The sequence below is a fragment of the Apaloderma vittatum genome, unplaced genomic scaffold, assembly GCF_000703405.1.
Source record: "Apaloderma vittatum isolate BGI_N311 unplaced genomic scaffold, ASM70340v1 scaffold3480, whole genome shotgun sequence".
Lineage (NCBI taxonomy): Eukaryota > Metazoa > Chordata > Aves > Trogoniformes > Trogonidae > Apaloderma > Apaloderma vittatum.
In genome coordinates this window covers 103648-126816 of record NW_009696028.1, presented here as the reverse complement: position 1 = coordinate 126816, position 23169 = coordinate 103648, and the positions used below count along the sequence as shown (strand labels likewise).

General features: G+C 41.8%; 1 protein-coding gene across 1 annotated transcript in view; it reads left to right on the top strand.

Annotated features, from left to right (window-relative positions):
- The window catches only part of LOC104276754 (protein unc-13 homolog B), an 85574-nt gene that overhangs the window by 20366 nt on the left and 42039 nt on the right, over nt 1-23169 (top strand). The window contains exons 7-15 of the mRNA XM_009873182.1: nt 2557-2726; nt 3461-3576; nt 5281-5444; nt 8129-8279; nt 9240-9308; nt 12360-12449; nt 13851-13985; nt 14801-14922; nt 15830-15915. Of these exons, the coding sequence (XP_009871484.1) occupies nt 2557-2726; nt 3461-3576; nt 5281-5444; nt 8129-8279; nt 9240-9308; nt 12360-12449; nt 13851-13985; nt 14801-14922; nt 15830-15915 (1103 nt within the window). The remainder of the gene's footprint in view (nt 1-2556; nt 2727-3460; nt 3577-5280; nt 5445-8128; nt 8280-9239; nt 9309-12359; nt 12450-13850; nt 13986-14800; nt 14923-15829; nt 15916-23169) is intronic.

Here is a 23169-nt window from a genome sequence, read left to right as displayed (position 1 = left end):
GGGAGCTCAGCTGTGGAAGACTGGATGGACGTATGTGGGAACACAGTGAAATCAAACTTCACAAAAATATAGCAAGAAGTGGGGCAGACATCTTTAGAAATGTGCCAGCTCCTGTATTAATGAAAGGGAAAGTTTCCAGCAGCAGAGCTTGTTAGCCACAGTCAGACGGAGTCATGATGCTGTCACAAATTGGAAGCTGTTTCTCGTTAGTTAGAAAGCCTGTTACCAGTCAAGAAGCCCAAGTCCTCCAGTATTCATAGTTCTGTTTTTGGGATGTTCTTTGGAAGGTGAGCTGGTGTTGGCATAGTGGTCTTGCTCCACCAAATGTAAGGACTGTGCTTGCTGCAGACTGAGATGGTGTTTTATGGGTGAGCCCACCAGCCCAAGGCTTTCAGCTGCTGTAAGCAAGGGAGAAGGCTCAGTATCTGGCATGGGAGCAGCATAAGGAATTGAATGGTCTCTTAAACATGGCAAAGTGATGTAAAATAGAAGCTGAAGTAGCTCAGAAAATACTACTGGAAAGTTTCCTGTAGCACTTATCAGTGAGTTACACTGCTGTGGCTGGGTGAAGGATGTGACTCCAGTGACTCCAGGAGCATGGGTGATACATGTGGGGCTGCCTAAGGCCACTTTAGGTCTAGAAAGTGAGTATTTTTCAAAAGGGAAGAGCAGATTTCTGACCATTGGTAGCAAAGAAACAAGATAAAAGCAGTCCTAACGGGGAACTGGTGTGCCAGAAGGTGAGGTCTGAAGAAGTCAGGAGCTCAGTTCCAGGTGCTTTGTAAATGGCACTGTGCACCAATCTGTGTTTTTAGGCACCCATGCACTTCTGAACACTGAGCCACTTCGGTACTGCCAGGATGCACATTAATGGACTGTGTCAGGAACATAGGATTTCTTTTGCTATGTTGCTGGTGGATATGGCAGTGTACTCAGATGAATTTGAGAGCTACAAAGTGCAGCCGTCCAACTGTTTTCTGCTTGTGCATGCTTGCTGAATGATTTGTTAAAGGAAGACATCCTTGAAGTAGAGGAAGAGGAAGGCGAGAATAAAGCAGGAGAGAAACATTGAACCTTCTTTCTTCTGAACTCTAAATACAGTTTTGATTGCACAGCAAAGGCAGGGAGCTGCAATGCTCTCTGGCTGTTGTGAAAACTGCGTGGGATTGCCTCTAACTTTCTCTGTGTAATTCCCAGCTATTCCTCTGTAGTGGAAAAATCAGTAGGAGCTACATGGCTGTCTGTTAAGCAGTTCTGAATCACAATGGTGGCCATAGGAGCCCGAATGATTTCTTGGTAGAGAGCATGCAAATAGCAGTCACTGCCACATTTTATTGACTGGGCTTGCAGATCTCTTCTGACCCATTTCTTCCTTCTCCCTGTTGCTTAGCAACAGATGCAGGATGTTAATGTTAAAAAGGCTGGAAAACAGACCTTCAGAAGAAGTTACCTGTTTTCATAGGTTTTATTTCCTTGAGGGCAGACATTTGTAGTGATTGTGGTGAGTAATCATCCTTGTCATGGTCTCATATGAGCACTGAAATTGCTTTATTGTATTGTATGCCAAGTAAATGAGCAGAGCTCTTACGATAAGGTTTTTCTACCCACTTCTGACATCGAGGAGCCTGTCTGGATCTTCAGAAGGTATCTTAACACCTGAAAAAAGGGGAGGCTGCAAATTTGGCCTGTAGATTAAGCTGGAGGATGCTGATACAGCAACGAGAAAACTGCTGAGTTCTTCAATGGAAAAGTTTTTAATCCTCTTCCCAGTACACAAAGTATCGGTCTGAGCTGTGAATAGTAGGCAGAATCAATTCTAGTAATTAAATACCAACTCTGTAACTACTGTATCCCACCCTTTCCTTCCAGACAACAGGCAGTGTTTATGTCATCTCATTGTAAAGTATTGTATATTACTGCACTACTGCTTTGTCACTATCTTGAAGTAAGAGAGCTACCTCCACCTGAGGTATTTTTTATTTGAAAACAGCACAGAAGGGTGTTTGTCACAGGCCTTGACTGTGCAGTCCTAGATTCTGCATGTGCATAAACACAAGTAACCTTGAACATGTACAGCTGAACAGAAGACCTTTGATGTGAAGCTATCAGAAACCATTGAGATGTTCGTCTCCGTTTTTGGTGTGTTTTTGCTGACTTTAGTTATCAGAGGGCTTCTGTGGACTTCACAACAAAAGAAACAATAGTGAAGAGAATTCTCAAGTTCAGGGAGCTGTTACTGAGAGTAAGGATGAGCTGGAAAGTCGCAGCCACTTTTAGCAAGTCTGAAGTTGGTTATTTTGGTCAGGGCAGGGCACTCCTTCAGCGTGACACTGAAGTGAGGAATCTGCCATGTCACAGGAACATTTAGACCACACTGGGAAGTTGTTGTGTAGTTCCTGTCAGAGGCTCCACTTGTAAATAAATGCCTATTTTTTGTATTTTGTTTATGTATCCCTCTACTGGTGGACAAGTGAGTCAAAAGGAGTATAAAGCACATAATGTATAAATGTTGGCTGCATTATAAATTCTTCAACATTACATTTGTCTGGTTTGCAGTGAGTGCCATAATTCTTCTGACCGGATCAAGGTGCGAGTATGGGATGAAGACGATGACATCAAGTCTCGTGTCAAACAGAGACTGAAACGCGAGTCAGATGATTTCCTGGGGCAGACAATCATTGAAGTCCGTACGCTGAGCGGAGAAATGGATGTGTGGTACAACCTTGGTGAGCAGAGCAATGTTTGGCAATGTTTGAGAGCACTTGCATGTATTTGGATGATTTGCAAGAAAATTAAAAAATGAAGCTCACATTATTTCAATGTGCATGTGATGGTACTACAGAGAAGCTATAAGGCTTTGATCTGAGTTAAAAGGGAGCAAGGGTGGTGAGTTTTCCCTGTCAGGCGTTGAAAAGTACAGTGGTAAAATGCTTGGAACAGGGTTGGTTTCCACCTGTGCTCAAGTTACATTTTCTGTCCTGTGCCCTTTTTTGTGCCGTTTTAACAGTCTATAAGTCCTGTGAGTGCAGAATTCAGAGACATTCTTGATAGGGACAGCCAGCAATTTCCAAGAGCTCAACACTATAATGAAGTCAGGAACAAATTCCACATCAGTCAGCCATGTTGTCAGAAAGGGGATCTGTCTGTGGTGGTTCTAGTTCAGCTGACTGAATCCAGGACCCTATAGCACTTTTGCTGCCAGAAGGACTGTCTTCAATCTAGAAACATACCTAGTTCTAGCTAGCTGTGTCATATTGAGTGTATATCATGGCAGTTGTTTTGCTAATGTCTACTTAGCATTCAGTGTTTTGAAAGAAAAGCCAAAAGTGTTCTCCCTGGTGACTCCAACCACAAGCTCAACCTGTACTTCCAGCAGTTTGTTTCCCAGTGTTGTCACCCCAAGGTGGGTCTGCTCTGAACATGAACAATGCATATAACTGTGGATGATTTTTCCTTCTAGAAAAGCGAACAGATAAGTCTGCAGTGTCTGGGGCTATTCGCCTGCAAATCAGTGTGGAGATCAAAGGCGAGGAGAAGGTGGCTCCATATCACATTCAGTACACTTGCCTTCATGAGGTAAGAAGAGGGTTCAGCTCAGTCATCACCATATTCCGTCTGTCTCCTGAAGAAGCAACTTTCTGGCCTTTTTTACCTTGATGTGTTCCTTGTGGCCTAGATGAGCTTTCTCTTCCCTGCACTACAGGCCTGAAAACAGTGAATCGTCAGACCCACAGTCTGCAGGGAGGCAAAGAAGGCTTTAGACTGTCTCACCTGTGCTGGAGACAGACTGGCTCAATCTGTCCCACTGTCACAGCTGTACTGCTGTCAGGCAGAGGTCAGCCATTGGTCCAATTCAGAGGCCTCTATGAGTTTAATGTGGAGGAACCTCTGAATTTCCTTGAATGATATTTTCAGTATGTACTCCATGTATACCAATCTTTAGAGAGGGCATGCTAAAGTGCTTTATGAGCCAATCGTGATCTGGGAAAGGCTTTGACTCTGGCTGTTGGGCGATGCAGATTTTGGTGGTATAAATTCTGTGCTGCTGCACTGCTGCAAGGGCTAACGGGAAAACCCTCTCTCTGAGACATGCATGGTTCCCAATCTATCCATTAAAGAGAAGACAGGTGGGATGTTCAGCCTCAAAGTGCCTGAATAAGGAAGAGTAGTCAGAGCCCCTTTCTGCTGACAGACAAGAAAATCGTGAGGTCCGGTGAGGTTTATGCAAGTTCAGATTAGAAAAAAAAAGGACAGATGTGCCACAGAGGAATGTTCGGCTATGAGACCAATGTATTTATCCAGGCGTTGGGCTAGATGATGAGCCCTGTAGTGTTTTCTGGTCTTACTAGGAAACAGACAGATGTGAGGCTTAGAAAAACATCAGTAGGCTTTATTGTGTCCTTCAATGCATGTTTATTGTGTTTTAATTCAGTGATAGCATCTATTTGGTAAGCTGGTTTCCTTTTTCCTTCTGAACATGCATGATCACTTGCTGCCCTTCTTTTTTTGCAAATACGTCTCCTTTTAAGTGCCACCTTCTTTCATTTGTGTATCATAAAATGAAGCTGATTTACAGCTAGAGTAATTTAATCAGGAGAAATAGTTGGGTAAAACAGAGTCCTCTAGCCTCTAATGAGATCATTAGACTTCTGCGTCCTTTACCATGGGGAGCCAGCTATCTGAAAGGCTGATGAATCTGTGACTTGAGTTTGAGGATTACTGAGAAACCCACTGAACTGAATGTGCAATTTCTGCACAGCAATGATAGCTGAAAGCCTTTGCAGTATTAGATAAAGTGAAAGGTTATGCTGAATAATAATGCAAGTGTCTAGTTGTTAAGGGTGATCTTAAGGCTGTCCTTTTCAGCGAACAAACAAACCTGTTTGGACTGTTCCGCTGTATATTAATAATTACAGAGCTGTTACGTCAAGTAGTTTAAATAGCTTGTCCATATTAAGGCATTTCATTCTGAGTACAGAAATGTGTAGATTTCAGGAAACTAATTAGTCTGTGGTTTCACTGCACTGAAGCACTCCTCTGCATCCTTCACAATGCCTGCTGGGTAAATTGTAGACATGCATGCAAAAGATTCGGTTAGGACACTTGAGGAAAAAAAAAAGGTAAAAGCAGAAAAATATATAGTGGATGAGGGGAAAGAAAGAGGGAGGAAAGCAAAGAAATTTGTGTTATTCCCTTCTCAGCAGCTCCAAACTCTTCATGAAACTCACTTGAAGGCTTCAGCAGCCTCACATACAATTTCATTCCTGTTTTGTATTTCAGAACCTCTTTCACCATCTCACAGATGTGCAAGGGAATGGGGTGGTGAAGATCCCTGATGCCAAAGGAGATGATGCCTGGAAGGTGTATTTTGATGAGACAGCTCAAGAGATCGTGGATGAATTTGCAATGCGTTACGGCATTGAATCAATATACCAGGCCATGACGTAAGATGCATTTTGTGTGGTCTTTAGTGCAGATAATCCATGTAACTAATTGATGTGAGTGTTAATATTTAGAAAATGAAAATATGGTGGTAATGAAAGGCTTGACAGTGACAACTTGTTGCCTTTCAGGGTTTACTGTGAGGGAAAAGACTGAATCTGAATTACTAGTTTCCTCAAAGTCTGGAAATTTGTCTCATGAAGTGTTGGAATTAAGCATCTACCTGAATCGTTTGTGTGAGCATCCTTGAAAATAATTCTAAGGAATTACACCAGCTTCGGTAGTGTGGATGACTCTATTTTGCTACTGATGAGCCATTCCTGGTCTAAGATTCTGAAATCTCTATTTGAGCACTCTTCTGTTAATAAGATGTTGCCCACTATAGATTTCTGATGATGCAAGAAGGGATAAGGTTTTGTGGAAGTGTTTATTGTAATTGTCTCTTGTGACAATTGTTACAGTCCTTTGAAGTCACTAATTTCCCAGGTGCTGCTGGAGGCATTTATAGGAAGTTTGAGTAACGGAGCCACTGATTTGTCCACTTCAGAGCTAGGCTGATGCAGTTCTTGATCTTCAAAGAGCGTTTTCCATGTCACTAAACTTTTACTTAGATTTGGAGTTAGCCATTCTTCCTCCTACAGACTAGTAGTGCTATATTTAGCTCATGTCTTATTTTAAATGTAATATTAAATACAGCAGAGAAAAGTGAACTTTTTCATGTTGGAAGCTGAAAGCATTGGGTCTGAGTCCTTGGATGAGTTATGATCTGTACTTACGTCACCTTGTAAGCACCTTTTCTGCCTCTTGATTTAAGCCAAAGCACAAAAGAATTGGATGGTACCTCCAGAGATCTAGTTCCAAGGACTAGAGTTATGAGGGCTAACTTGGAAGTTGGACTGGACGAATCAGGGCCTCTTCAAGTTCGTTGAAAATTTCTAAGGATGGAGATTCACCACCTCTCTAGTCTCCTCTCCTGAGGCTGTATTACTCTGGGGAAGAAATCCCTGGTTGGAATCTAAATTGGAAAATCCTGCTTTGAATTCACTGCTGTAACTATTGTGTATTGCTGCTTATCTTTTAGCCTTCTCTTTAAAAGGACTCTGGCCTGGCTCAGTCTTCTCACCCTCCTGTCTCTGCTACGTCATTAACTAGATCTGCACTCCTCAGGCCTTCTCTTCTTCAAGTTAAACAAAGTCTTTTTTATGGGTCTATCTTTATTTATCACATGCCTGAATGACCAATTGGTATGTAGGTGTGATAGAGCAAGAAAGTTAGCATTCTGGCATCAGTATTATTTTTGTCTGAAATACTGACTTAGGAATTCCTGTGGTTTTCTCACTGAAGCTCTTTTGGTTATAAACATTTGTAGGTTAACTAGCATAGAAACTAATGTCCATGATGAGTCAGAGGGATGGAACACCTCAGGAGCATCCCTCAGGAGGGATGTAACACCTCTCCCGAGGAGAAAGGATGAGAGAGTAGGGATGCTTCTGCCTAGAGAAGAGAAGGTTCCAGGGAGACCTTATAGCAGCTTTCAAATACAGCTTTCAAGTACAAGGAGGGCCATAAGAAAGATGGAAAGAAATTTTTAGCGAGGCCTGTAGTGATAGGACAAGGAGTAATTGTTTTAAACTAAAGGGAAGTAAATTCAGACTAGATATAAGGAAGAAATTTTTTACAGCGAGGGTGGTGAAACACTGAAAAAGTTTGCCCAGGTTGGTGGTGAAGGACTCATCCCTGGAGACCTTCAAGGTCAGGCTCAGTGGGGCTCTGAGCAACCTTGTCTAGTTGAAGATGTCCCTGCTCACTGCAAGGGGATTGGACTAGATGCCTTTTAAAGGTCCCTTCCAGCCCAAACTATTCAAAGATTGTATGAGTCCCTTAAGGAGAAAGCTACATTTACAAAATAGTTCCCAAGTTTATTTTGGGAGCTCAGTGAGGTTTCCTGCTTCAAAGGGGCTGCTTAAAAATTGCCCAACTCTCCTGTCTGTTGGAATGAACTTTACTGCCATGTCTCATAATACCAGACCTCTAAAGGTCTGATTTTTTTCTCCCTTATGTCTAACAGATTTTCTTTGATTGTTTAATCATTTCACAAGCCTGGACGCTTTTGGCATAATTTTGAGATTTCCTGCAGGAGGTTTCTGTGCACTTTAATGAGAGCAGTTAAATGGGAAAATGCAAATGAGCAAGAACGCTTCCTGCAGACTGGAAGGGTTAGCCCTGAGGAGTCACATATCAGTTCAGCACAGAAATACTAGTGTGTGATCTTGCTGTGCTTGAATGCTTTCCAGTTGCTGCTGCCTCATGTCACTTTGGAATCTGTGGCTGCATCGTGGCAGCAAATTACACAAATTTCCTTGTGTCAGGCTTGGTTCTAGGAACTGGCATCAGGACCTGGGGTATCCCCTAAGTCAAAAGCTGTTGGCAACAAATAGTTGAGAAGCTATTTTATGATCTGGAAAAGGGCTGTGGTGTTTTCTCATGTTTTGAGCATATCTGTTGTCTTGATGGCATCTTTCTGAAAAAGCTCCTTGATGCAGGAGGTGAGAGAAAGAGAAAGGGAAAAGACAAAACTTTCACCTGTTCATGGTGCCATCCAGAGTAAGGGGGTGATTAAAGGAATATGATCAAGTTGTGCTACACAAGAGAGACCAGGATGACTTACAGAACTGTCCTTTTGCAGGCATTTTGCATGTCTGTCTTCTAAATACATGTGCCCAGGCGTGCCAGCAGTGATGAGCACCTTACTTGCCAATATCAATGCTTATTATGCGCACACCACTGCCTCCACAAATGTGTCTGCTTCGGATCGCTTTGCAGCCTCCAATTTTGGGGTATGTTTGTGTGTTTGGTGATGTTACATTTGGACTTCTGTAATTTGCCTGCAGTGCTTCTGCCTTTCAATAACTTGTTTTGTTTAACGAATGTTAAATCTGTTGGGAGATGGAGCTCTTTTAGACTCAACAAAGAGCACAGTTTTATTGTCATCATCACACACGTTAGATATTAATCAGTGTAATGCGTTGTGATGTTTATTCTTCGTGGTCAAATTACACTGGAGCGCAGATGGTATGGAATGAGCAAATAATAGTAAACTCTGTGTGGTGATGCTGTTGATAAAATATACCATGTAATCTAGTAATTTCAGAACTTTGTTTTTAAAAACAGCAACTGCTTTAAGGAAAAAAAAAATGTCTATCCTCCTGATGGTTAAAATGTTTTTCATCTAATATGTGGTGGAATTGAGCATGCTACAAAAGTATTTGGAAGAGCTCATGCTTTCCATCAGGCAGAGAATTTATAGATTGAATGAGGAGTTTTTGACAATGCCAAATCAGAATCCAGTGGAGAGACTTGACCTTGAGAAGATAGTCACGAGTAGCATACTTGTCACTGAACTAGTAGATAAGATCTTGGAGCTGTATCATTGCTCTGAATTAGACCCTTTTCTGCTGGTTCCTTTATTCATCTCTGAATAAATATTTGCTCTTAAATATAAGTGTGGTGCAAATTGCAGACTAGGAATCAGAGGGGGGTTTTGTTCTGCCTATACTTTGGAGTGATAATGGAGTGTTTTTGTGACAATTGTAATGTTACACAGACTTCAGAAATAATTACAGTATAAGAGTAAATCCAAGAATCGAAAGGAAATGCTGTTCCACAACACCACGCTTACGTATTGTTTCCTCCTGCTCTCCTGAGATCTGACACCGATTCCCTGATATGCTGCTTACTCTGAACGTTGATTGGACAGGGATGATATGTGATGTTTATTGGTGTTTTCTGCTCAACAGAAAGAACGATTTGTGAAGCTTCTGGACCAGCTTCATAACTCACTTCGGATTGATCTGTCAATGTATAGGGTGAGTGGGAATAAACAGAACCCTTTCACACGTTCTAGTGGGCAGAGGGGAAACACACAGTTTGGATTTCTAATCTTTTTGATCGTTTGTATCTTAGGGAATTGTCATGACAAGCTTGTTGCTTGAATACACCGTTTTGTTTCCCTCATGGATAGGACTTAAAGCACGGGGTTTTTTTTCCATTATAACATCCTTGGGATTTCTAAAATAATTTAAGGATTGTGAACTGTGCTTGTCTCGGATACTCTGTCAGAAATGCAAGTTAGAATGGATTAATTAAGTTGAATTAATCTTATCAGCTATTTCAGGTATCTTTTACAAAGGAAAGAGAGACTTGTTCTCCTCTAGTAAGACAGAAGTCTTTTAGAGGACTTGCTGCCATGTCATCACTTACTTTACGTTTGGAATCACGGTCCCTGACTCTGGTTCTGTAAGATGTGCTCTCAGGTCGATATCCACCCCACTTCAGTGCATTAGAAGGAGATGGGTTTCAAATGTTGGCATCAGTCTGTTTGTCTTCTTAAAACCTCTGGTTTCTTTCTTTGCTACTCCAGAATCAATGTAGTCTTATCATGTAACTTGCCTTTTTTTTAAAAAAATTCCTTGCTGTATTATTTTAATTAGTGACTAATTCATTGAAAAATTTGAAAATAGTGGCAAAATGTGAACTTTGATATTACGCTGGTTGATGAGTCACTCAGCATGAGCTGGCAACATGTGCTGGCAGCCTAAAAAGCCAACCGGGCTGCATCAAGAGGATCATGGCCAGGAGGTCAAGAGGAGTGACTCTGTGCCTCTACTCTGCCCTGGTGAGACCCCACCTGCAGTGCTGTGTTCACTTCAGGGGTCCTCAGCACAGCAGAAGGATATGGACCTGCTGCAGTAGGTCCAGAGGAGGGCAATGAAAACGATCCCTTACAACTCAAACCATTCTGTGATTTAATGATTATTTATTTAAAGTTAAATCTTCTTCTGGTTAGTGCATTTATCTGAAATACAGTAAAATATAGAGAGGAGCAAAGCATGAGCAAATTCAGAGAAATGCATTAGAAAGACAAAAAGGACAAGAGGCAGCCTGAGAAGAAGTTAAAAGGAGTATTGTATAAAGAGCTATTCTAAAGCTACATTGCTAGTAAGTAAAAGTCTAAAGAGAGCACTGATCCAGTGAGTAGCAGAGGAAAAATTATGTACACGTGGCAGTAGGAATTGGTGATGGTGCTGCCTGTTTTGTTTGCTTTGTCTTTGATAAAACCTGCTTTGTGGTGGCTAATGCCCCTACACCTTGGACTAAAAAGTAAGATCTTACGTAAAGGACCAGGAAAGATTTTCAGGTTAAATAATTTAGATGTTATCTAATTGGCAGTATGTTCAGAGAAACGTCTGAAGCAATTTGGCAGCTTAGTAATTATTTTAAGACTCCTGAAGGGCAGGTTAAGTTCTGGAAGAAAAAAAAAATTGCATCTTTCAAGACAGGAGATGGTAATTTACAACTTAAATTACCCAGTTAAGCCTCCCCATTCACCTAATTTAATCAAGCTGTTTGTAAGTTAACAAATAATCCACAGTGTGGATTTGTGAAAAAGAAGGTGCCAAACCAATGTGTGTTCCTTCCAGGGCAGAGTGGCAGGTGAGAAGGGGAGAGGTGGAGCCTTCAAGAGTAGCTCCAAGACACCTTCTGAATAATTATTTTAAAAAGTGTTTTGGGAGGAAGTGCATGTCTGTTCTTTTTGTTGGCTGGTCACTAGCTGATGTAGGCGTAGTGGATGTTGACTTTCAGTATAGGTAATGATCTTCCTTTTCTGGTGATTATTCCTCGTCGGGAACACGCACTCCGTCCTCAGCATTCATCCAATGGTTTGTGTTTAAATCTTAACTGACAGAAGTCAGAAGACTTTGAATTTGTAGTACTCTGAGTGTCAGAGAGTGTATGTGGACAACTTAGCTCTGAAAAGAGAGTTATCTAGGAGTGGGCACCTACAAATGACTGTAAAGAGCATTAAATTGCTTGCAGTTGTTAGCTGAACTGCAGCAATAGTCAATTGCTGTCAAGAGCAGCGTATTTTTATGCAAGTCCTCAGTAATAAATGAAAACTTGTTCCCCTCTTCCCTTCTTACCTTTGTTTCTGGTAATTTTTGAGTGTACAGATATGAAGAGACTACCCAAGTGAAGGCCGCCATTGCTCTTCTACTTGCAGCAAAACTGCTCGCATCAGCTTGACTGTAAGAACATGCTGAGGAGCATGAGTATGTTAAAGGACACAGAGCGGGGATGTAGGCAAGAACAAAGCGCCCAAGTTCAGAAAAGGAATACTCCCCTGCAAGAAGCAAAGCTTGCTGCATTTAGCACGTGCGTGTACGTGCATGTGTGTACATATACACAGACATGCACTCAGACGTATCGTATCTGGCAGAGGCAATGACACGTCTAATTTCAGTGGAACCCACAAGTGGAAGCTGTGGCTACAGACAGCAGAGCAGTGCATAGAGTGTGTAAAGTAACTGCATTAGTGTGGGAGAGGCACTAAAGGATACACACATATCTCAGAAGCTCGAATTTTGCAAGGGACCAAGTGACTGCAGTGACTTCTTACAAGGAACAGCGATCATTTTTCCCTTCACCATCCTGTTCATGTCTCTGGAGAGGTTATTTATACACCACACCAGTTGGCATCTCAGAAGAGAAGCCAAAAGCCCAAGCAGTGAGAACTGAAAGGCAGAGGCAGCCTTGGGCACGAGTCCGGAGCTTCCAGTGATGAGGCCATTGCTCCCTGCCGGCTCCTTCCACAGCCGAGGAGGCATCTCCTGCTGCTTAGGGCTGTCAGTCTCCTGGCACTCGCAGACTTTGCATTGGTACGAGAAGCTGTTTAATTAAGCAAACAGATCTAAGCTCCATGCTGCAAAAAGGCCGTATTTATTGAGCATTGTTTTGACTGGTACAAGCTTCTCGAGCAGGAAATGTTTCCAAGACACTTTCCTTATTTAGCACGCGCTTGAAGCCTTGCATGGATCTGACTGTGCTTTCCAACAGGATTTCCCTTTTTTTGTCGACAGAATAACTTCCCAGCCAGCAGCCGTGAGCGACTGCAGGACTTGAAGTCTACGGTGGATTTGCTGACCAGCATCACATTTTTCAGGATGAAGGTAGTGTTGTGGGTGGGTGTGGGAATGGGGCTTCTGCGGTTTTTGCCACGGGAGCTGGTTTCCCATTTTCAAACCATTGTTTCATGTCATTGTGCTTTAGAAACTTAAGGAAAATTGAGACAGTCTGCTGCCCATGTAATAAACATCTGCATTCTGTCTGTATTTCACTATATTTTGCATCACGAAGATGAAAGTTTTGGGTTTTTTTCTGGGGTTCTTCAGTCATAAATAGGGGACAGAATTATTTAAAAAATAAAAAAGAGGAAAAACGTTTAGGTTTTAGGACGATAATTTAGTTTTGTTAATAACATTAGGAAGCTTTTCTTAATAAAATTGTAGAACATTTATCAGTCACTACAATCTTTTCATCATGTTTCATCTAGTAAATATTTTAAAATTTATTTCTTGGAGGATAAGATACTGAAATGGAATAGTGTCTCTCAGTAGAGATCCAGGATGCTAATGTGCTGATTCTGTAGTTAAGTTTATTGTTCTAGCAATATAATGAGATTATTTTTAACTCCTGATTTTTGTTTCTAAACTTTTCAAAAAAATAATGTTGTAGATTAGCATATCTTAGTAATTTTTATTTTATGAAAAACAAAGCAAATCTTTGATTTGAGCTTTCTCAGGAGGTACTTAAAATTGTGTTCTTGAGCCCTAGGGTAAATTATTTTCAAAGCGTTTGATCAGACGATATGTCTGTATTGAAAAAGTTTGCTTTATAGAAATACTCTGAAAAGTTCAGAGGTAGTGACACTATCAAAATTGTTTCCAGTTACAGTTTTATTTGCAGGATAATGTCTATTTAAAGTAACCCTGCAATGTTTTTCTAAACATAACAATGAAATAATGAAAAGAGAAGGTATGTTGATTGGGATATCCCTAGGATTCTGGTGTGCTTTAAAATTCAGTACATCTGATGAAAGATGTCCTTAAAGAAAATTTTTGTATTTAAAGACATGTGAGTGTTTAGTCTTTGGCAAGACTTTCCAGATCAGATGTAATATGCTCTGCTAGTCTGTTGCACGTTCTTACAGCGTTGGAAAAGATTACTTGGTGGCTTCGTAGCAAAAACTCTATAAATTTGGCAGAAATTTTGTGAGCTTGGCTCAGATTATACACATATCAAACCACATGCTTTATTTGTTCTGAAGAATCTTCCCTGGCACTTCAGAATCTCTTTTATGCTCCAAATGATCCTGCGGGGATGTAAGTGTTGTCATTGCTGGCTTATGCTTGGGGAGAGTGACCCCTTCATTGTTGCAGGTTGCTGATAGCGCAGGTTGCTGAAAGCAGATCCACCGAGTCCTGGGTAGTTCCCCAACCAGTGACATGTTCTTTCCCTGTTTGATTTACAAACTGTACTTTCTTTGAATCTCTTTGTGATCTTCTTTCCAGGTCCAAGAGCTGCAGAGTCCACCCCGAGCCAGCCAGGTAGTGAAGGACTGTGTAAAAGCTTGCCTGAACTCCACCTACGAGTACATTTTCAACAACTGTCATGAGCTGTATAGTCGCGAGTACCAGACAGATCTGGTGAGTAGCTGATAAGCGGAGAGAAATCAAAGTTCCTGATTTTCTTAAGATAATAACAAGAATACTGACATAAAAAGCCAATGCAAACAGAATCATGTGACTTGTTATCTTCTGAATGCATGAAACTTGTAGTCAATTAATGAGCACTAATTAGTAAATGTAGGATGATAATTGTTTTACACTTGTTACAATTCATTTTGCCTGCCTCAGCTATTTTATTTCATGAGCAGATTTTTATGAAGGAAAGGTTTGATGCAGCTTTGACTGAGTAAAAGCCAACTAGAGGAAATATAGAGTGATCAAAAAACCATGTTTAGCGTAGATAAACATCAAGCTTTGAAATCTTATCTTGTTTTCTAGCACCCAGTGTCCTGGACTCGTCTTAGGAGGTAGCCGTAGACACAGACTGTTTTCAAATCTGTGAGAGTTCTACTAGCTATTCTGTGGTAATGCACACACTATGTGTCAATGCAAATATAGTCATCAACCCAGGTGCCTAAAAAGCAAGTGTTTGGAACAAGCGTAGAGCAAATGATGTGTCAGCAGGTCTCCTGGAGCCTGACCTTCTCCTGGCATGGTAGAGCACGAAACAAGGATTACTGGGGTTTGGAGCCACCAGTAAGCAACGTGGTTTGGCATTTTACTGTGTTTTGCATTATATCACTCAAGTTGTCAGCAGACATTAAGAACTGTAAGCTCTTCAGAAGAAGGGGTCCACAGGCGCTTAGTGCTTTGAGTTTGTATGCTGGTCTATATTTCCCAATATTAAATTTACACGGGTTTTCCAATGGCTTCCTTCCCAGAACAAAAATCAGGACCTTCCTCCAGAGGAGCAGGGCCCCAGTATCAGGAACCTGGATTTCTGGCCCAAACTCATCACTTTGATAGTGTCCATCATAGAAGAGGATAAGAATTCTTATACCCCAGTCCTGAATCAGTAAGAGTCTTCCAAATCCTCTACGGCCAGTGCTAGCCTCTGTGTGCTCTGCTTTGTTTGTTAAACTGCTTTCTATCTCTTCTGTCACTTGTGTATTTATAGATGTACTTATCTTGTCTGTCTGTCTTTCTGTCTTATCTGTCTCTGTCTATATAAATAACTCTTTTTGATTGAGATGGAAGAGTTTCAAAAGGTTCAGTTACGATGACGTTCAAGCACAAACACCCTGATTATTACACTCCTGAACTCAGGGAGGCACCTGAAAATAGGGTGAGAGTTCTTTTGGTTTTTTCTGATGTTGAGCAGTTCTGGGATGCACATTAATGCACACAGTGATGCCGTGGTGACAACACCTGATGCCGTGGTTTAGGAACATTCATTGCAGCACGGGGAGATTGCATTGTGTGGGGTTGGCACAGCATTGAAAAAGAACCTGAAACTGGTCTATTTAACTGGTGGATACTCCTCCAGCAGTCCCACAGGGCAGGAGAGAGGGGGATATCTGACAGGGCATTATATTGAAAGAGCTGGATTTTGCTCAGGTGATCATTGACTTAACACAGCAGTAACACCTGAGTAGTGTTCACCTGTCAAAAAAATACTAAGAAGAAAGGGGAAAACGGTGCAAGGGCAATGATATCACATTCCCAGAATTATTGTATGCATCTCTTTGAGAAGAGACATCCAGGACATGGCTTTTTGCATTAAAACCTGTCTCAACAGCAGTGTTGTTATTAGATTATTTAATCCATACCACTGAGTCCAGTCCAGTTTTCACCTAGTCATTCATCTAGGGTGAAGGAAGCATCTGTAGTGTTAAGCTTTTCAGCTTGTCTTTTAGTTCAGGGACAAATAAAGAGCCCTTTGCTCTGATACACACCAAAGCCTTTCCCAAATGTCCCCTCAGATTTCCTCAGGAGCTTGCTGTTGGGAAGATCAGCGCGGAGGTGATGTGGAGCCTTTTTGCCCAGGATATGAAATATGCCATGGAAGGTAAGAGAATTCCTCACTGCTGCTAGCTGACTTACTGCTGATCTCTTATCTCCATTCGTTTGCTGTGAATGAGGCTTAACCACTGCCTGGAATTTGTCTAGAGACCGCTGATTTGTGGGTGAGAATCGAGGCCAAGATCTGCAGGAGCTCTAGAGCTGTGTGTCAGACTGTGTTGAGAACTGTTCATTGTCATCCCAGCTGATTTGAAATCAGAATTTCACTTCAACCTGAGGATACTATAGCTTAGATGAGCAGTAGCTTCTTTCTGCAATGTACAATGGTAAAAAAGCCTGGAGAAATAGGTGGACTCTGGGTTGTGCCGTGGCTGTAGTTCCCTGGCTGATGCAGCACAGGTGGTCTAACCCATTGGCAGAAACATGTTGTTAGAACAAATCCTGCTGCAAACGTCTTAATTTTGAATTAAACTTTGCATAATTCCATCAACTCCTAGCACAGGAGAAATTTTACTGTTTCTGAAGATGAGTTAGATATGCAGAGCGCAGGAGTTCTGCTACTTGCAGAACTGTTTTCGTGGTCAATTACAGTTTCTGAATGTGGTTTTAGTTCTATAAATTCATTTGCACAATGCAATCATCTTCAGAACGAATCCAGCTACCACCAGCTCTGCAGCTGCAGTAATGGTTGTTTTCCCAGTATTTCCCAGGCCAGGCTTTATGATCCAACTCTAAGGTGTTATTTGATAAAACCAAAGTGCCAGTGCTGCCTGTAGCATGCCTGCTGTATTTGTATTCCAAAACCAAGTCAAGTTAGTGCTTTTGGTCACTCACTAAATTTACCCTCAATCCATTTGTCCCCAATTTGATCTGAGCTCACTTACAGGAGTGACAGCCTATTAGACTCTTACTGTAGACTGCTAGAAAAAAAAACCTGCTGCTGCTACGTTTCTGCATTTTTATTCTTTGGGGGCAGTCTTTGGGGTATCTGTCAATGTAGCAAGGTAGAGATGGTGCCATGGGGTGACACCCTTTGCAAGCTCTAGGCTTGAATTCAGTTGGCTGCAGGTGTGGATGAAATGTTCTTACTTTCTGTTTTTAGGAACTTTTTATATATGCTTGTACCCCACAGTGCCTTTGTTTTGCGAGATTGTGTTGATTTAAGAGCAGACACTTGGAAGGACTGAAACCTGCTATATTGACGATTTTCTTTTATTTTGTCTGTCACTACTTCTTCAAGTGTTAGAGATAAGGCAACTGTGATAACTCCGTGTTCACTTTCGCTAGAAACTGTGTGCTCCTGCAAACCACTTGGGCTCCCTTTTCCATCTTGTCCTTATTTACCCCTGTGTGATCACCCTCAGGAATTTTAATGCAGTTTGCTCTTCTATGTACTGAGAGTGCAGATCTTCTTTCTTCTTTATCAGCAGCCGTGAGAACTGAATCTCTACAGGTGTAGTTGCTGACTTTCCAAAGGTTCCGTTCCCTTGCCACATCCAAAATGCAGCTGCAAAAAGGTTAACTGGTTGGTTGAGTGAATTCGACTTTCAAAAGGGACATGATGTTGACTAAACTTTTTTTCTTCTTTTAAATGGCTCTGTTTGATTGCCAGTGCCCTGGTTAACTCTACCTCCCACGTTTTCTCTGTTCACATCTCATACCATGTTCCTTCTCACCCTGGTGAATGTGGGCTTATTTTAGAATTTCCTGACCTTCTGGTCACTTGTGGCTTCTTAAGTCAAGGACTGGCATAATTTTTCCACTCAGGAGTTCATCAGTGCTTAGTAAATACTTGCTGCAAGACCATCCCTCTTCAAAATACTTGGTTAGAAAAGTTGACAAAAAGAGTGTTTTTTGAATGAAAACTGAAAAAACTGCACGGTGCATGTGTTTGTACTTTTACTGCGCAAGTCCTACAGAAGGACTGAACAATGATCGAGTCTGTGTTGGTGTGCTGCTCACCCAAATGTATATCAAAGAGATCCTCAGGGTGCAGAATTCTGTTAGAGGCAAGCGTGATTCCTCACTGCTTTGCTCTCCAGAAACTTTAGAACAAGCTCTGCAATAATTTGCTTACAGGTCCTACTCCATGTATTTTAAATACTGATGATTGGATTGACTTGCTGCATTTTTTAAAAATGTGGGAAAAAAAGGATTAAAGGAAACAGATTAAGTGATGTGAAGGATGATTATTAGCTTTGCTGTCCTCAGCTCTTGGCTCTGTCATCCCTCATTTGTGTTACTAATTTCTCTACCATTTTAACTACACCAAGAGTTTCGTATTCTTTTCTTGCCAGTTATGGTGTAATCGCTGGTTACATTTCTGGTGTCCCTCAAGATCTCTGTGCATCAGGAGCTTTGCAACAAAAGCTAGTCTATTTTGTGGAGATATGTGCACATGACCCCAGACTATAACACTTGCTTCTAATTTTCTTCTAACTTTCTTCATGGTGTTTACCCTTATGTTTTGTTTGTAAAGTTCTAGATAACATGAGCTCATTCACCTCACAAAGCGGTAAGTTCATGCTCCTTAGTAGAGTTTGTAGCTGTGAGTATGCAAAAGACTTTCAAACATTACTCATAGTTTTAGCGCTTTGGGTGTAGTTGCTAATATTAGCTTTAGTGTCCTGTAGTTCTATGCCAGTGATGAGCAGATCTGCAAAGAAAACTTGAAAGACCGTAACCAATGCTGCAGAATTGGAGGGTATGTGCTGTAAGGAGACTCCTGTTCCACATAGTCACTCCGGTTGTTTTTTTGATGGTACCCCATATTCTGAGCAGTTCTGGGCAATAGTACTTTTGCTGAGTCCCAGGCATTAAGATGCTGATAGTGTCTGGTGAAAAGTAACTGCAGAAGTCAGAGCTCCAGTTCACGTGTGACTCTACTGCTTCCTCCTGGCTGAAGGGACACTTGAGGGTCTCTGGCCTTTTCACTCTGCGGTAACAGTAGATTTTCTTCTAGCTTAGAAGTCCTGGAATGAGTTTGGTGTAGAAAGAGTGCAAGTGTGGCTGCGTGAAACTGGCCCTCCTTCCAGCCTGATGCTTTGACATTGCTCTCCAGTATGCAGTGTGGAAGAGGGTTGGGAGGCTCAGGTGGGAGATGGCTTCTCTGAGTTAGAGAGCACTGCTTGGCTGTGTGAGTTCTGCTTTATCCCCATGGCTGGCAGCTAACTGTACCTCTCTCAGATGGAGCTTATGCCCTTGTACACTATGCAGCCTGTGCAGGGCAACATATGAATCCTAATTTATACCTAGAATACAGGGCTTAGCGCCTTCAGAACCTAAAGCCTCGCTAGCCTATGGATGCTGCAGCATGTGTCCTTTGGGCACCTTCTGAAGAGTTAGATTGCTAATGTGTAAAATGTTCAAATCAAGAAAATGAAATGCCTTTTTTCTATTTCAAATGTGTTCAGCAGCTGGTAGCAACAGTCATGGCAGCAGTGTGTTTGACTGGTGGAAGGCAAGTGCACTGCAGGGCTGACTTTGCCTTCATCTCCCCTAAGGAGACTCAGCTTCTGAGACAGAGCAAAAGCTCCAGGATCTGCCCTGCTTGTTTTGTTTTCTCTCCATCAAAAGCTCAGGGCACCATGAAGAGCAGACCTGACCCTTCCCTCCTTACTGGTGAGAGCAGCACAGGGTGAGGCACTGAAAAGTGTCCCTTGTTCCCCATCAACACAAGAGTAAAACAGATGGGATCGATGTGTTGTGTGACCTGGGCTTGGCTGGCAAGATCATGCTACCCTGGAGGCACTGTAGTGTAGAGAATGATTTTTCTAAGTCACACAGCTAGCTCCACCTCAGGGGTGCTGATCAGTGCTCAGCAGCTGGACATCGCCTCCTTGTCAGCCTACTGGTAACTGCAGTTACTGGTTTTCTCACCATCTCCTTTGAAACCTCCATGTGCCAGAAAGCACAAACACCCCAAGCAAACAGGGCTCCTGCTCTTTCTTTACTAGAAAGGCATTAAAAGACAGTAATGGAAAATCAATGTCTTCCTTTCTTTACTAGAAAGGCATTAAAAGACAGTAATGGAAAATCAATGTCTTCCTTGACAGCAATGTTTCATCTTCTTTTGGATACGTTAGGAGAGCTGCAAATTGGAAGCATCTCTGATGGGAAGAGAAACTGAGTAGGCTTGGTGGACAGGATTGAAATAAATCATTCTGCCACATTATCACTTCTAATAGGGGGAAGGGGAATCAGATGCACGCACAGATGCCAGCTGTCTAAAGTGTTAATGCTTTACTAGCCTCAGTACCTATTGGAATTTCTTTGCAGAAATTCAGCATTATTTGGTAGAAACTAACCCATGAAAAGTAGGCTGACAATTAAGAAGGAAATCCACAGATTAGGATATGGTAGAAGTCCGATTCTCTGCCTGAAAAATAGAACTGGGCATGACACTAGAAAGTGTGCTGCTAGGAAGCAGTTCTCTATTAATGCCTTAATAATATGGCCTCAGTGACCCTAAAAGCTCTTCTCTGGAGGAGACTGCAGGTGAAATCTGCTGAGGAAGCGTGAGAGACTTACAGAACTCTGCACTCTTTTCGAGGTAAAACACAGCAGCTACTTGGAAATGAGAGACTTACGGAACTCTGCACTCTTTTCAGGGTAAAACACAGCAGCTACTTGGAAATGTCTGTGCACTCTTGGACTGTTGCTGCCACTAAGCTTTTAAAAGCCATCAGGTGATAAAGCAGAACAGAAATGTGCTAAGACTGATGGCTGCCATGCCATGCTCTTCCCTTATTCTAAAATGGGGCTTCAAAGTATACCTCTAGTGGATGCTTTTCTATGCCACATTCAAGTTCTCCTAAACATTTCCTTCTGCAAAATAAAGCAGCTGATCAAAACAATGCAGGGTGCATTGAAGGGAGAAAGCAGATTGTACCAGCTGTTGGGCTGAGGGGGTTTGGGGGCTTTGTTGACTTTCTTTGGTGCGTTTGAGTGGTTATGGTTCACTTTTGTCTTTTCTCTGTCACAAGCCCCACCTTTCTTTCGCATACGTAAAGTTCTCTTTTATGGTGGTAAGATCTCCTTTCTTTTACTTTCCCGTAGTGTTATCCCATTCGTGTCAAGCCTCTCCTTTACTACTTAGATGGGTAGGTAGTCCTGGTAGCAGTCCTTGGGCTTCTGCTTCTGTGGCTGCTTTGTGTCTTCCTCTTCTGCAACTTAGTAGTGTTTTATATGTCCTAGAAACCAGAAAAAGGCTAGAATTACTTGCTTTTAGGGCACTACTTAATTTTGAATCTGATTAGAGTCTTTTTTACTTCCAAGTCAGACCTTCCTTCTGCAGGAAACTGTTCCCCATGTCGGAACAGCACCTGGATGGCAGTGCACATCACAGTTAATGAAGTTATAATTGTCCATTGATTTCCTCCCTCTCTCAGAGAGCTAAGCAGGCACAGTTATTGCTGTGTTTGTTTCCAGTTTTAGATCTGCAGAGAGAGCTTTGCATTTTCCTCTGCAGTTGTTCTTGAAGGGAGGTCAGCAATTCAGACACTGAGTGTACTCATACTTCCTTAGTACTCAAGAAAGATACTAGATTTATTAATGTGAAACAGGAATGGACTTTCTTCGGCTCCAATAAGCGAATTCACTGTGAAGAGTAGTGGATCATTGTAGATGTGACATAGTACACATGTAAAGTAATTTGTTCCTCAAACTGTCACTCCTAGAGACTATGCCTCTCAGATATTGAACATTTTAATTTATTTAAAACAAAGGTAGGGTTTCTGATTTGGTTTTAGTTTCTTTTTCCCCAGGATTATATCTCTGTGGATCTGCTACATGTGAATTGTAGGAAATCTGTATTACACTGTTACAGAAATCTGCAAGCAACTTGCTGGTGTGTTCCACTCCTTGAGAGTTGATAAGGCTTATGAAATAGTTATGCATGAAAAATTCGTCGGTTTTGTGTTTCCAGTTGGAAAATTCATAATTTATTTGACCTTTCTTTACTTTTTCTTTATTTGGCCTTTTCTTTCTTTTTAAGCTTCAGGAAAGGTGCGAATATTTCTTAATGTTTTGAAATAGCTGCAAGAATTCATGCTTACATGAAAGTAGATTATGATTCTGCAGGATAAGCTTAGAGTATCTGTAAAGTAACTTATTAGAAAGCCATTTTATGTTATTAAGATGTGTTTTCTACTGATGAATAGCCATAGTGTGTATTGCTCATGTTTGCATGTATCTGTCCAGGTACTGGATGCTTGTACAGAAGTCGTGTATTAAAACCATTCAAAGTTAAGGGAAAGACTTCCACTTTTTGACAATAGTTGCACCCTGTCTACATGTCCACAGAGATGCCATTGGAAAGTTAGATCAATAACGGTGTAACCACATAAAATGTAGGAAAGTGCATCTAAAGTCAAATTTGGGGAAAAAGAAACAACACCTGAGTCTTAAGTCAGGATCATGTTGTGTTTTACTCTCATATCTCAGGCTGTAGTCATGGACTAGCAGCTTGCTGTGGTGCGAGAATGAACAAAGAAGCCTGGCACAATGTGTGTTCATGCTGCTGAAGCTTGGCAGAAGAAAGTGATGGGTACGGACAGACAGCACCAGGGAGCGGTGGTGGAGAATTGATCAGCTGATGATAGTTCAGCATCGCAGTCCAGGCAAAAGCTGCCTACTGAGTCCTCTTACCATCATGAAAAAGGAATGAATTTTATTCTTTTCACCAAGGATTTTGAATAAAAGCAGTGCAGTAGAAGGGGAGCTGCCTGTGTAAGCATATGTGGGGTGGCTTGGGAAAAAACGTTGAGATGCTTTTGGAAGAACTTAACAAGCAGTTTAAAAACAAGGATTGTGGGCCGATCGGGGATGGGAGTCAACTGCTGAAAGATGTTAGCGTGGACGTAGGGTGTGAAGGGCTTGGGCAAAGACACAGAGCATACTTTAATCGTGAGAGAGAAAGAGGAGCAGTGGTCTTGGGAGATGATATCTGGAGACATGTAGGTCTGACTAGGGCAAGTGCTTTAGCAGCATGGTTGTGTGGGAATGGTCCTGTTGTGGAAGCATGTGTGTTATACATGGAGGAACTGGATTGTCATAACATAGCCTTGGTACAAAAGCATAGTGCAGCCTGGCAGGAGGAAGAGGCTCTGCAGCAGGTAGATATCTGTGAATCACTTCAGTGGACTGTGGTCAGGAAGACAGTACAAATAAAAAAATGATTGCCTTCTGAAAGAGAAGTGTCACGAGCTTCTCCAAACTAAGGATCAGGGACGGCTCCAGCTCCTGTGCAGCTTGTTTGAATTTGCTTGTGATTCACGCTGTCAGACTCTAAAGAGCTTGA